General features: G+C 35.6%; 1 protein-coding gene across 8 annotated transcripts in view; it reads left to right on the top strand.

Moving 5' to 3' along the window:
- LOC121726793 (tropomodulin-1) overlaps positions 1-13,109 on the top strand; it is an 80,860-nt gene that overhangs the window by 23,758 nt on the left and 43,993 nt on the right. For 3 of the 8 annotated variants that reach the window (XM_042114312.1, XM_042114311.1, XM_042114313.1), the window contains exon 1: positions 7,470-7,800. The exons of 1 other annotated variant lie outside the window; for it this stretch is intronic. In XM_042114312.1, the coding sequence (XP_041970246.1) occupies positions 7,669-7,800 (132 nt within the window). In that variant the 5' untranslated portion in view covers positions 7,470-7,668. Of the gene's footprint in view, positions 1-7,469; positions 7,801-13,109 lie in introns of those variants that run through there. 4 more of the 8 variants (XM_042114317.1, XM_042114318.1, XM_042114310.1 and 1 more) reach the window with 3 other exon arrangements.

The raw sequence follows: 13,109 nt of genomic DNA, 5'->3' as shown, positions 1-13,109 counted from the left end.
TTTTGTAGCATTGACAAACTACAGGGAGGCAGATTAGAAGTTACAAAATGCTATGAGCCTGTGCTGGATCGCTATTGCAATGTGACGTGAGCCCACGTTTACGGCATTTTTGGGTTCCTCGAGTAAAGAAAAGCTTCGCCGTTTAGTAGAAGAATAATGAATTTAATAGAAGCATGAATCCACACTAGGGGAAATCTTTGCTTTCCCGAGAAAATATGTAGAGTTTCAGTGAATTCGTCTTTTATATATTTAAAATCGAAACACATTATTTTATAAACAAGCTTCTGTATTAACCTTGATTAGCTTTATGCATCTGAACCGAGCCTAGTACATAATTAGTTCGTACATCTTGCACGAATGATTATCCTAATGACCTTTACAATGTTAGGAAAACTTATAATATTATTTATTTGTGTCGTCGGGTTACATCACTTTACGTTTGGGCGTACCAGGAATTCCGATCGAAGATGGAGAGGTTATTGGCACTTGTTGCAAGTCCCGATATATCAGCGCCGCCTGTTGATAGATGTATGTTCTTCCGTCTAGGTAATGATCGCTTTTGAATATCACTTTGTGTTGTTCTAAAGTTTTATCCGTACCTATATAATTTGAAATACTATACTAATATTTGATAGTAAACCATATTAAGTGTTGAAGAATTTTGCGTCCTATTTTGCTCTTTTGCGAATTATATTCGGTTTTAAAACGACGTATATTGAAGGGTGCGAATCTACTTGGCGTAGACCCAGAGCACAAAAAGGCCTACGCCGCGTAGCAAACTGTAAATTCTACGGTAGAGCTGCGAATTATTTTTTTTAGTAATTTGTAGCTATTTAAATTTTAAAGTTTTAATGTCTGTAATACTTTATTCAGTTTATTTATCGCTATTCGCTATCATGGATGAATCAACTATGCATTTGCAGACTAAAGTTAGTACTTATAGTTCAACATGTCTCAGATAGATGTCGCTACGAGAAACACTCTGTAAGTTTAAATAATATTAGTATTATAATGATCCTTCTCTACATTTATACTTGTTATAAAATTATTTCAGAGGTTACATAGTTATATTATGTAGTTTATTAAATTTTCTCGAAACCGTCTTAAATATAAATAGTAATTAAGACTTTTTCTTGCATTTTTTTCTTTATAAAATGTACTAGATGACACCGCAACTCCATTGCGCCAAAATTTTTTTTTAGTGAAATAAGGGGGCTAACGAGCAAACGGGTCTCCTGATGGAAAGCAACTTCCGTCGCCCATGGACACTCGCAGCATCAGAAGAGCTGCAAGTGTGTTGCCGGCCTCTTAAGAGGGAATAGGGTAATAGGGGAGGGTAGGGAAATGGAATAGGGTAGGGGATTGGGCCTCCGGTAAACTCACTCACTCGGCGAAACACAGCGTAATATAATAAATAATAATAGTTTAAAAAATAAAAAAACACGTTTTTTTATTATTTTTTCAAAAATAATAAAAAAAATTAATAAATTATTGTATTGTTATTAGCTCTTAATACGTATGCAAAGTTTGGAATTATTTAGACTATTAGAAATGGATAAAAATCGTGCTCAAAGATTTCGTTACATACATACGAGCTAATAAAAGCGTGTTAAAAATTAAGTAACTCCACCATCTGCCTATGAATATATTTCTTTGAAGGTAAATTCGATTTCCGTTTTTGAAATACCTAAATGATTAATTAAAGTTTGCATGCGTTATTTAAAGTCGGTTTTGTATGATACCGCAATAATACCGACCTATAGCCAAAGCCATAAAGTTAATATACCTAGCGGAATAGAGCAACAATCTCGAACTGTCAAACGAAACCGAAATTGGTTTCATCTGTGTGTAAAAATATGTGTACGTATATACTTACACAAGCATGACTGAACATGATTTCTATGAGATTAAATTGTCAGCGTGCGGCACGTGCTGACTGGACGTCAAAAAAAGAGTGCTGCTGTCATGTATCACACGTCTCTTTTTACCACGCAGTGTTACTGATAGTGACATCTCTCTTGCTCAGGCCTTTGTTTTTCTACTCCGCTAGGTATATTAACTTTATGGCCAATGCACACTTTCTCTATTTCATATCTGTCAAAAGTTTGTATAATTTATTCAAGCATTTAAAAACAGTTTTCTTTCCAATAACTCAACTTTTCGTCAGCTTCTAGACTGTCAAATAAAGTGTAAACGTAGAGACATGGGAAACATAATTAAGCACACGACTCTCGAAGTTCCGTGACATTTCTACATAATAAAAGCTCAATATAAAAGCTTTAAGAAATTATTTAATATACCATTTTTATAAAAACATCACTATATTGCGACTACAACATAGATCTGATATCACTTACGAGGAAATTTCGTCAGCCCAGGCGGTTGCTGTTTTATAAATCGACTAACTTAAAATTTACTGAAGGATATGAATTTACGCTTTCCATCAGGCGATCCTATTCGTTTGCCCGCTGTGTTTATAACAAGGTGTAACTTAACGTTGTCCTCTATCTAATTAAATCGAGATTAACACTTGAAATTTTGTAGCATGTAGAGCGTTTATATTTCAGCAACAGCTCATTTAATTTAGTGAAATATATTAATTTGTGAACAAAAAAGCTTGTTAATTGTAAACACGCCAGCTCTGTGTAATAATTTAATTTGAAATGTGCTATTTTTGTCTCCCAATGTCACTCGGAATGAACGACTGAACCCTATTTCGAAAATAGTTCTGTTTTTATTATTCTGGATCCATTTTATTATTTTTCTCCTTTGTGTTATCTAGTAAGTATAATATTTATTTATCTTATTATATATTGTATCTCATTTTGTTATTTTTTATATCTATGTTTTTAATTAATGTTTTCAGTTATTTGTTTTGTTAAGTAATTAAGTTTACGGTTGCCTGGAAGAAACTGCTTCCAGCAGTAAGGCCGCCATTTCAAACTGTTTTTTTTTCCTTCTTTGTAAGTATCTGATTTGTTTCATTAATGGTTTGAATAAAGAGTTTTTTATTTATTTTATTTATTGAAGTATATAAGTATTGTTGCCAGTCGGAAAAAACATTTATTTAATTCTAAAACACAATAAACGCTTTCTCAGTTCTGAAAACAGGCAGTCTACAACTTATAATAAAACATAAATTAATTATTATTATGCCATTAAGTCTCACCACGTCTGATTTATAGTTAAGTACTTTAAACACATACAAAATTATAGGGAAAAATAGAAAAATAATAAACATTTCACTCTACATTCTAATTGTTTTGATCGTAGATCTGACCAACTGTCAAGAAATGATATATCTACCCGTTATTGATTCAATTTAGTTCAATTAAATAATCCATAATTGAACTTTTCTACTGAAATGATGCTAACTAGTAAATTAATTATTCAAGCTCCACTCAAGGGCCAACGTCGTCCTAAATCTGTACAATTAATGTATGTAACTCATATTTAATGTACAATGTAAGGTAAATAATGACACCTGTGAGTTTTGACTTGTGAGCAGGTGTGACGTCACCAATGTCACGTGCTCGCGGCAAGGACGCCCGAAGCTCTATTTCTATTCCAACTGTTTCGCACATCCGTCTAATCTTGATTGTGATTGCAGGTAAGACGTGAGTGACGTCATGAGGATGGATGCTGTTTTAGCTCGGTAAGATTAAACATTAACACTTTCGGGGCTAAGTGGTTGAAGCCAAGTTGAGGCCTTTAAAACCTAAAAAGGCTTTGTAAAAACGTAAATTATTCTGATTTGTCAGCATATAGCTACATACTATGCAATATGCATACTTATAAAAGCATACATCTCGAGTAACAGTTCATCTTACGAAGTGAGGCGTAGTTTCATTACATGTGTGTATGTGGCATTGAGAAGACAAGGCGTAGTTCTTATTAGCTTTGTCCACACTGTGCCTTTTTTTGTTAATCAAGGGCATGCGTTATAGCGCAGTCAACATCGCACGTGAGGCATGCCTCCGCTATGACACTTTTCTTTCCAACGCGGCCCGCGGGTGGAATTTTGATTCAATTATTGAATATGCCAAACGAAAGTTGAATAAAAAGATGATGACGAAAATTGAAGATGAAATTGCATAGTGTGGACAATGGACATAGCTATTGAAGAACTCGGTTTTTGTTCAGTGTTCTGAACAACTCTTTCCTAACTATTTTATTTTAACCGAGCTCGAAGCTACAGGATACCTTACTTGCTCAAATAGGTACTGGTTAATAGTTTGATTTCACAGAGTATCTTAAAATAATTGAATTTTTATTGTGGAACACTGGACTGTGGACAATCTATGTAAATTATGTAAATCTTGATAAAATTTTGTTGAATAAAATAAAAACAAAACAAAATATAGTTGATTCAAAAACCTGTTGTATAATTTGTGCTAATGAAGCACAAGCATAATGATACTAGATGATTCACATTTTGTACAAAACCTCCAATGCTACTAGGGCCTAGTATAGTATTGAAATAATTAAATAATTACTGAATTTACAACTAGTCCCTCAAGATGAAAAGAAAGCTGTAAATTATTTGGTCTAGATGGATTTAGGCAAAGGACTATGAGAAGAAACGTCCCCACCAACCAACAGAGCAGAAACAGGTGTCATTCGAAAGATCTACTAGAATAGATAATTTTTTACTATGGCGACATCTGTCAAATACGTGGGGTTACAGTGCAATTCCATCAAACTTGGCGCGGCGTCGTCATCGTGCCTTGACACGACGCCGTCACCCTGAGACGGTGCGACGCCGCACAGTGTCCCGGTGACGGTGCACCGAGCGCCTCTATTCAGTGTGAAACTTGCGAAAAATGGCGTTCCAAACTTAAACGAGGCATGTGAAATACAGGTATCAAACAAAGTTGCGTAGTGGAAATATTGTCAGATTTCAATCAAACTAAATGGGCCACGGAGCGGCGCACTGTTCGTGGCACCGGAAGTCGGAACACGCGTCACGTGTCACGGTGGCGGCGTCGTATCGTGGCACGGTGACGATGCCGCGCCGTGTTTGATGGGGACGCGGCCTTAGGTTTTATTTTTTCTCTTTTACATACCCATTTCCTTAATGTGCAAATAAATAGTGTTAAAATATGGAGATCATATTAATATTATTGTCTTCAATTAAATCGTCATTTGTTTGTACATGAAATTAAAAAAACCACCATAGTGCGTATCGGGTTACGCGCAATATAGGGCTTTGTAGTACCGCTAGTTTTTGATAATTTTTGTATGGTCAATGAATGTACATTTGTAAAGTGTTTTTCGCTACCAATAATACCATCTCAGTTACGTTCAAAAGAATTTGAACGAAAAGTTTCTTTATACTTCCTCTGATACATTTTTTTAGTTGATCGACTATTACTAAATTACTTATTTATGAAGTTTTCTTAGCCGTGATAGTTTTCCTTTAAAGTCAGCATAATATCTCCTACTCCCGCGAATTTTTCCACATTTCCAGAAGCAACCTGAGCTAAACAGCTAAACCTGAGCCTGAAACCTGAGCTAAAATAATTTGAGCTAGTGGAAGGGGGGGACACTGGACTCTAACGATTTTTTCCACTTTAAAACTTCATATTTCACAAGTAGATCTGGGAACAAATCGGAAAATGATCTTTGAATACTCTGAATAATATTTTTTAAAAACGTACCCAACGACACCCCACACGATAGGATGGACGCGGAAAAAAAATATCACCCCCGCTTGATGTGTATGGGGATTGGGGAGGTACCATAAAAAAAAGATTTTATATACCATTTTGTCGCCATAATTAAGATAATATGCATACATGCCAAATTGCAGCTTTGTAGGCCCTATTAGTCTCTGAGAAAAACCGCGGAGAGACAGACAGACACACAGACGGACGGACAGACCGAAACTATAAGGGTTCCTTGTTGACTATGGTATCCTGATATGCTTTTTGTTTGTAGAAAAAAGTATTTTTTTGTTAAAAAATAAACACCTTTTTTTTTGGAGAAAAGTTTATTTTTTTAATAAACCCCATTGATTTTAAAACTGACACTGGTACTTTCTACTCTTCTGGGTCCCAGTGAACAAATCGAGATGCATCCCATGACTGTTGAAGGGTGGGGACGGGGTCCATACAAAATCCCCCATAGGCCTTTAGAACCTTTCTTTATAGTGGTCTTCAGACTTCATCTGAAGACCACAAAATATAGTTTATAAGGTTAATCTTATAAACAAAGTGGTCCCCGCGTACCTAGTGTTGAATGACAAACGAAACTGGTTACTTATTAACATTATATTCTATATAATAATATTAAAAACTATACTTTGAAGATAATAATAAATAATTATTATGAAAGACGTTGATGTAGTACTAGTTGTACTAAAGAATAGAGTAAAGATGCAACTCATTTACTTGTTGCACGTGGCTACTGGCTCACTGGCTAAAGTATGCTTACCGAACATTTCATACCCTTTCGCTCTTTGTACGCATGAGAAGAAATCTTTATAGCATACCTGTATAAGAGTTTGTTTCCCATAAGCAGTAACTAGTAATATATTGTGGTAGTAGCGTTTACGTACGAAATTTTACAACGTCCACTTTTATCTAATACGACTAGGTAACTGGATTTTTAATTCGCCACCGAAGCTCATTCAAAAAAGAACTTTCTAACCTGGAAAATAGGATAGAAAATGCGTTGATTTTCCACCGTGATACGGTACGGATTTATCGCGAGGTATTTATATTAAGTGGAGGAGCTGTCGGCTCCTACGCCGGCTCGGTTTCGGACGGCTGTATACAATAAACACTATTTCTATCTCGTATCGCTATTTAAAAAGGGGAACACTACATTTCATGGGAATGAGCGTGTGATTTACTCATTATTAAATAAAAGGTAAACAAAAATCTCATTTCAGAAAGTAGGAAAAATGAAGCAAAATGCATTAAAAATCATTTTTCTATGAACAGTACAGTAATAACAGGAGTAGGAGTTGCTAATAATAGGTATATTTTGTTTACATACTTAATTAACGAAATACCACTAATATGTATTCTGTGGAAATACTGAAAATAATTCTACTTGTTGAAATACGTCTGAGAGCAATTAAAAATTTAAGAAATTTTAAACCACAAACGAGAAGGTGCAATTGAGGCTTCACTTCACGTTAATTACCCAGGGAAATGTGTGTAGGCAGAATGATTAATTTCCCGATTGAGATAGTATAGACATTAGACACCCACACTATTCAGAGTTTCCGGAGTTAGAGCTAGAGATCTTCAAGAACTTCGAAGTTCTTTAAGACTTGAAAATGATTGTAACCTCCAACAATTTTAGTGGGTCTTAATTTAAAGTACAAAAATATTATTTTTATAGGTGAATCTCACAAAAGCTCCAGTCGTCTCTCCCGAATAGCCCGTCCAACTAATAATAATCGCGCATATGAAATGTTTTGGCTGGTGCTTTTTGTTCGACGCGTTTATTTCAGTTTTCCAGTAGGATTCATGCAAGTTCAACAGTGCCCGCGCCCCGTCTCCGCGCATTAGTGCCGCGATACCGGGCTACGAATATCCGCGTAGAAATTCAATGATATGGGATAGAGTGAGCGTGTGAGACCAGTTCCGATTGATACTGTCCGAGTGATGTGTCTCGTGGTGTTCTGTGAGTGAACGAGTGGAAAATTTGGAAAGCATGTCGGAATTTTTCGGTGGCTGGAGCGGGGAGCCCGAGGACGATGCGGAGGTCGTGGAGGAGGAGGAGACCGTGGAAACGGTCACCACCACCAAGACCATGCGGCGGTCCACCAAGACCACCAAAACACCTGTGAGTCGGCCGTGATCGTGAGGGTATTTTCGTATGATTCGCTTCTAGAATAGACTATCGCTTTGATGTCGGTTTACGCAATTTCCTCGGATTTAGGTGGTAGCAGGTAGTTTACGTAAGTTTTCGTGTCGGCCGACGGGTGTCATGGACGATGTCACCGCGATGTTATAAACCAGAATTCGCACCAAGGTGAAGGCGACAGGGCGCTTTTTGTATAAATCGACTGACGCACCGACCTCTCCCGCTAAAAATGTTGTATTTTCGTTTCAAATGTTACATCTGTTGCTATCATAATGTCATAGAACGTTCTATTTACACTCGGAATCATTTGAACTGTATTATTTAACGGCAAACGTGAACGTAGGCGCCATTTTGTGACGTCAATCCGTCAGACCGTCAAAAGTTATCATCATAGTCCTCATCACATACTTATAGAGGTAGTAAAGAAACAGGTGTAGGTGCGAACTCAACCTTCAAAAATTTTTTTTAATACGTACAAAACAATCGAAAAAATCAACATCAATCAAGAATCCATACTTCCATACTAATATTATAAATGTGAAAGTGTGTCTGTCTGTTACCTCTTCACGCCCAAACCGCTGAACCGATTTTGCTGAAATTTAGCATGGAGATATTTCGAGTCCCGGGAAAGGACATAGGATACTTTTTGTTCCGAAAAAATGTACGGTCCCCGTGCGATAAACGAGTTTTGGCGCAACGGAGTTGCGGGCATCATCTAGTCATTCATAAAGCCATTGATGTTAGGTACGGCTACGGTCAAATGTTTGAATACTTTGCTGTTATCTGATAAAGTTTATTTATAACATTTACTCTAGATATCAATAATTAGGTAGGTAAGATTAATAGCTCGTGATCGATAGAGAATAAATATTCTTGTAAACATGAGTTACTTGAGCAAAAATTTGTAGTTCCAACTGTATTTTGTTAAGTTTAAAATTATAGTTACGCGTGTTACTTTAGTTTTGACTATTTTAATTTTCTACTAGAGTACAGCTTACTGGACAGCCAATATAAAACATACTTAAACTGACAATTATAGAGTTGTAGGCTACGTTGTAAGTAAGGTCTTGTACTATTATCTATTCTGTGGTAAGGTTACCAAAATACGGAATTAGAAACCTGCGAACCGAAGCAATAAACACACGAATAACATGAAGGTATGCCAATAACAATATAAAAACATGTGACATATTTCCTGATACATTCATATTACTTACATCATTATATTTTCTTAATAATTTCCATAGTTTCTTTGATGTTATTACCATGTTGGAGTAATTTTTCAAAACAGCACTATCTGTCTGATTTACCGACTTCACCTGCCCTTAATGTGGCATTCACGAGACGGTGGAATTCAAAAATATACTCCGAAAACTTCCAAGACACGCGGAACAAGTCTTATCTGAATATCATTCTAATTTAGCATCGAAACTTCACGGCGCTTTAGCGGTTTAATTTTCCGTGAATATATCAAATAACTTGCCAAAACCAAAGGGATTTAGGATTCTGCGTCATATTGTTATTAAGAGACGTTGTAAAGTGACAATAAACTTTGATTATTCGTTAAAGAACAAACGAAAAACGACTACTTTGATGACAGTATCATTCACGGGGATCAGTTCATAGCGAAACGAGACGAAACGGTTCGCAGCGATACTAGAGAGATACAAACATTTTGAATAGCTAGAGATCTTAAGGTGGCCATTCACGGGACAATTATTATCGTAACGATTTATCTCCTCGATGTTAAAATCGAACAACAGATTGTACGTGTGTAGCAATATCGCAAAAGATTTTACGTTCAAAAGATCGATTGGACGATTTTCTTGACGATCGATCGAAACGACAAATTGTCCCGTGTATGGGCATTTAAAGATATCGTTTTCTTAAAAGCTATAAAATGATGCTTTAATTATTATTACTAGAAATCGACTAAGAAAATTAATAAATGACATAATTATAATATAACAACAGTACTAGGTAATTATAAAGGTAAACTGTAGAAGCCAATATGAATAAAGCAGATAGGTATGAATCGCGAGAAGAAATAGCCCTTTGTTGTTGAAACAATGAACAAATAAAGATACTCAAACAATGATGCTTTGTAACGTGACCTGCTTTCCTTTTGATTAGGTTTTCAGCTTATCTCTTATCATTGACTCACTAATTAAATAGGAAAATGGAAAGGTTGTTTAAATTTGTAGTGCTTTTAAACCATTTATAACGTTTAGTTAATCATATTTTTGTACTGTTTGTAATAACTTTTATTTTAGTCTTCGCAGTCTTCATATAGTATCACAAATATTTTTAAATCTTACATTAATAAAATTCCAAGAAACAGTTGCGCATGCAAGTTCCTTACAAGTAGATTCATTTAAAATTACTTAAGACAGTCCAACGAACGAGTCATTTGTAGGAAACGAAATCGACAAGATTTAAGAAGTTAAAACAATTACAAAACATTGATGAAGGCGTAAAAATATCCGAATTCCTTCGCGAAGTAGCTTAGTCACCGGCTCGCGACCGTGATCCGTTCTATTCGCGATCTGTTGATAAAATTATAGTTGTTGTACTACTTCCTTACTGCTGCGAAGGTGAGATAGCCATCTCGTTAATTGTTGAGACAGTCGACACTAATTGTTGGACAGTTATTGACACTACATCACGTTGAATGCTCCGAGATAAGATACGGCTATCGCTGAAAGTACGATGCATTACTTGTAACTAGATTGCTAGCAAGCAAATTATTGTGCGAGTCACAGAAGTTAGTAAGAGCTATCTTAAGGTACTAATTTGTGTCTAGTATAAAATATGAATAAATAAACAAAAGAAAATCATTAAACTGTTTAGGGGTAGTTTTTTTCACAGTGGATGCCTAATTTATTATAAGAAATTCAAGGCTTCAATTTTTAGGCTTTGAGTTGGGCCTGTTCGATTAGCCAATTAGTCTATTTTGCCCTTTTCGAGACTTTTCAATAGGTTCGAGTATACTCCAAAATAAGAAGAAGCGCTAGGAGATAGGACGCTTTAGTGCAGGGGTCACCAAATGGCGGACCGCGGTCCGCATCCGGACCGCCGACCTATTGTGTGCGGACCAAGCATGTTCGAAGATGATCTTCGTTCATCTTAGGACTTCAACATCTCCAGGATATAATGTCAATATCTAGCTTGCACCATTATTTCACTCCAAACTTCAGAGAGATAATTAGCTACAAAAAATGGTTACTTTTCTCATTGATGTCTAAAAATAATGATGAATGCATTTGGGGGATGCGTAAAGCATTTCCCCATGTTAAAAAAAGATTTAGGACGCCTTAGTGCAATATTACTCAGTACTCAGTAGTAACTATATTCAGTACAAGACGATGTTGATATGGAATAGTTTACTGCGTAGCAATTTCAGGCGATGGTATAATTTTGGTAGTTTCAATTTTAGATGCGCGCTAAAATAGGCTGTAACTTTGTAAACATTGGGGTGATTTATGTAATTCACTCGTTCCACTTTTGCTACACTGTAAACCGTTTCCAATACAATGTTGTGATCAACAGCTTATTGTGGTATATTGAGTTTTGTAAATCCTTCGAAATTGCTTGGAAACTGCAATGTACCTAAACTAGAACTTGCCGGTTTCAGATGTATTTTTGACCGGACTGTGTCTTTTCAATATCGTGGTTGATTATGGTATCTAAGGGCTGATTGGTCAACTTAAACGTAAGCCAATCAGAAGCGCTAGTGAACAAACAAACTTCTGTCAAAAAACCACCAGCCCCTATAAAGCCGTTATTTTCTAAAGTTAAATCTAGCCTTATATTTTTAGAAGCCGCCGGGGTCGTCGACCGGTTCAGCATAATGTACCTATTTGTAGAGCGAGAAATGCTAGGAAATGGGTATTAGTGTGACTTTCCATAAATTCATCAGTTTAGTAGCTTTACTGCCTACTGCCTACTAACCTAGTTTAGTTTATTAGAATTAAATGCACTGGTAACTTTAGTACTGTGTATTTAACTATTTCAGTAAATAAATCACAGTAGAAACTAAGACCTCAAAAAGGCTCAGGTATTTGTATTATGTATTTTAATGTACTCTACAATTTTTGTTTCCTTTAAGTCAGTAAAAAGCTAAAGAGTTCTGCCTGTACAAATTTTTATTTAGCGTACGTACGTTTATATAAAATAAATGTAATGACTATAATTTTGATATTGGATGGACACTGTGCATTAATGAAAAAGTTTTATAAACTTTAAAAACCGGGGCCTACTTTTCACGTTCACTGTATAAAACTTAAAACATAGACTTCAAACGACTTTTCATAGAACCCATTAAAGCAATAAAAAAGCAAATAATGTTTTGACCGTGGCCTCATAATATCTGGTCATTGTGTCGTAACTCGTAACAAAGCGGTCGTGAACTAAGACCCATGGTATTACGACATACCCAGGTAATTAAGAGGATACACCAGGGGCTAGAGAAATGAAAAAAAAGTACGTGTAATATCTATAGCTGTCTCCCTTACCTCAAGCCTATACCGCAGAACGCGATAGAGACAACTGCAGAAAATCCAGAAAATCAACGATTCGTTGTCCCCTGATTCCTTCTCCAAAACTTAACCGATTTAAGTACTTTTTTCATTAAAGATTAAAAAAAGGCTTGAGCTGTGTTCCTATGTTTTGCTTTTTTTTGTATAATCTAGCCAAATCTGTTTTCTGGACGTTTGAACACAGCGGAAAATCTGGCCATTTTTTTGGGTTTTTGAACGTTCATATCTTATTTAATAATTAAATTATAAAAAAAAGAAAACATAGGGACATTGTATTAGTGGCCGTAGATATTCAGGAAAAAAATTATAACTCTACTAGCATTATCCAGGGAGGAAACAGGGGACAGCGTTTGTATGGAAAAAAGGGCGGTGTGGAATCCTCTTAAGCTTGAGTCTTGAGGTCAATATTACGTCTAGAGCTATTATATTCGATGGAACTTACAAACAATATCGGCTCTACAAAACTTAGTTTAGTGATAAATATTTATTTTAATATATGATTTTTTTTAACTAACCATAAAAAAAATTATGTAAGTATGTAATACTAACCAATGGACCATAGTAGTCTGCAATAAAGATATTTGTATTTGTAAAACACCTTTTGAGTAGAGCACTCCAGCCTCCAAACTCTTTGGCGATAAAACTCAAAAACTTTAAGATGTCGAATATGCTTTATCTTTAATAATTAGTACTTAAGTATATTACCAAGTATGTACTAAGATATTAAAAAAGAGAATGAATTAATAGTGG

This window comes from Aricia agestis, chromosome 5, assembly GCF_905147365.1.
Source record: "Aricia agestis chromosome 5, ilAriAges1.1, whole genome shotgun sequence".
NCBI classification, from domain to species: domain Eukaryota; kingdom Metazoa; phylum Arthropoda; class Insecta; order Lepidoptera; family Lycaenidae; genus Aricia; species Aricia agestis.
The sequence above is the reverse complement of the archived record's forward strand: the minus strand, read 5'-3'. Positions and strand labels throughout refer to the sequence as shown.